General features: G+C 33.5%; 1 protein-coding gene across 1 annotated transcript in view; it reads left to right on the forward strand.

Annotated features, from left to right (window-relative positions):
• The window catches only part of LOC106816691, a 29573-nt gene that overhangs the window by 23173 nt on the left and 4615 nt on the right, over positions 1-1785 (forward strand). Inside the window, exon 7 of the mRNA XM_014821313.1 lies at positions 1509-1676. Within this exon, the coding sequence (XP_014676799.1) occupies positions 1509-1676 (168 nt within the window). The remainder of the gene's footprint in view (positions 1-1508; positions 1677-1785) is intronic.

Raw genomic sequence — 1785 nt, forward strand, 5'->3', positions numbered from 1 at the left:
ATGATCGATTACGAAATTACAACCGATTGACAACACTAGTGACTCCACATCATGCAATCGCAAAAATATCACTCAACTTTGCCATAACTAGTCGTGGCGCAATCAGAAAAACGTCACCACTCTAACATAACTAGTCCTGATGTGATCAGTGATCCTCATACTCCACATCGCGCAATCACAAACACTGTCACGCAACTTTGGAATAACTAGTAATGCAATCACAAAACGTCACGACATTTCCATACATAGTTGTTACGTGATCACAAAAATTTTGCGAGACGTAGTCGTGACGCGAGTGCGAAATATCGTGACCTTTGCGTAACGCCTCGTGACTCCACAAAAGTTGTGACGTTTTAAACTCGTTATACAGTCGCAAATATTTGCGACATTTCTGGTGTACCGTGAATTGCCGATTCCGTGCAAGGTGTACAGAGAGTTGCCCGTATATATATTTTGATGACGATTTGTCATCTATCTTTGACATAGCTTCATTATAGCGACATATTATTTGACATATATTATTATATGTCGAAATATTATTCGACATAGCGACATCATTGACATATTATATCGATTATAATTATAATTGAGAATTATATAATAAAATTGACGACGTTGATATTTTGCCACAACCATTTGCGACGTTTCTGTGAAAGGTAAAAAAACCTACCAAAAATAATAAAACAAGGTAAACTAACTAAAGTTACAACTTTTCGTGATGTTGCCGGTGGTGATGATGACGCGTCGTACCAGATAAATATAATAAAATTGATAACATTGAAACAATCAGCTATTTGCGACGTTTTCGTGAAAGGTATACTAAAAAAAAACTAAAAGATAAGGTACACTAACTAAAGGTACAACTCTTCGTGACTTTGCCGGTGGTGTTGTGCCAGATAAATATAATAAAATTTATGATGTTGATACAATTATAACTATTTATTAATGATATATTAATAACAATGATTAACTTATACTGATATAATTATAGCTATTTATCAATTATATATTAATAACAATGATTAACTTATACTGATATAATTATAACTATTTATCAATTATATATTAATAACAATGATTAACTTATACTGATATAATTATAACTATTTATCAATTATATATTAATAACAATGATTAACTTATACTGGTATAATTATAACTATTTATCAATTATATATTAATAACAATTTGATTAACTTATACTGATATAATTATAACTATTTATCAATTATATATTAATAACAATGATTAACTTATACTGGTATAATTATAACTATTTATCAATTATATATTAATAACAATGATTAACTTATACTGTATAATTATAACTATTTATCAATTATATATTAATAACAATGATTAACTTATACTGGTATAATTATAACTATTTATCAATTATATATTAATAACAATAATTAACTTATACTGATATAATTACAACTATTTGCGACATTTCCGTGAATGATGTTGTCGGTGTAGTTGACGCGTCGTACTACCCTGCGTTGCAGACGCTGGTTGCGATGCTGCCGGACTCTCGCGGGGAGGCGGAGCGGTGCAGGGTGGCGGTGCGGGGGTACTTCCACGCGCTGCACGCCGCGGTGCAGGTAGAGGAAGCCCGTGCGATGTCGCTCATCGACGCAGCCGTGGAGAAGCAACGAGAGAGACTGCAGGACCTTGTAAGTTGTTGTTGTTGTTGTTGTTGTTGTTGCTTAGACACACGCACTGTCCTCTTATCTCTCTCTCTCTCTCTCTCTCTCTCTCTCTCTCTCTCTCTCTCTCTCTCTC

Source organism: Priapulus caudatus, unplaced genomic scaffold, assembly GCF_000485595.1.
Source record: "Priapulus caudatus unplaced genomic scaffold, Priapulus_caudatus-5.0.1 Scaffold1456, whole genome shotgun sequence".
Lineage (NCBI taxonomy): Eukaryota > Metazoa > Priapulida > Priapulimorpha > Priapulimorphida > Priapulidae > Priapulus > Priapulus caudatus.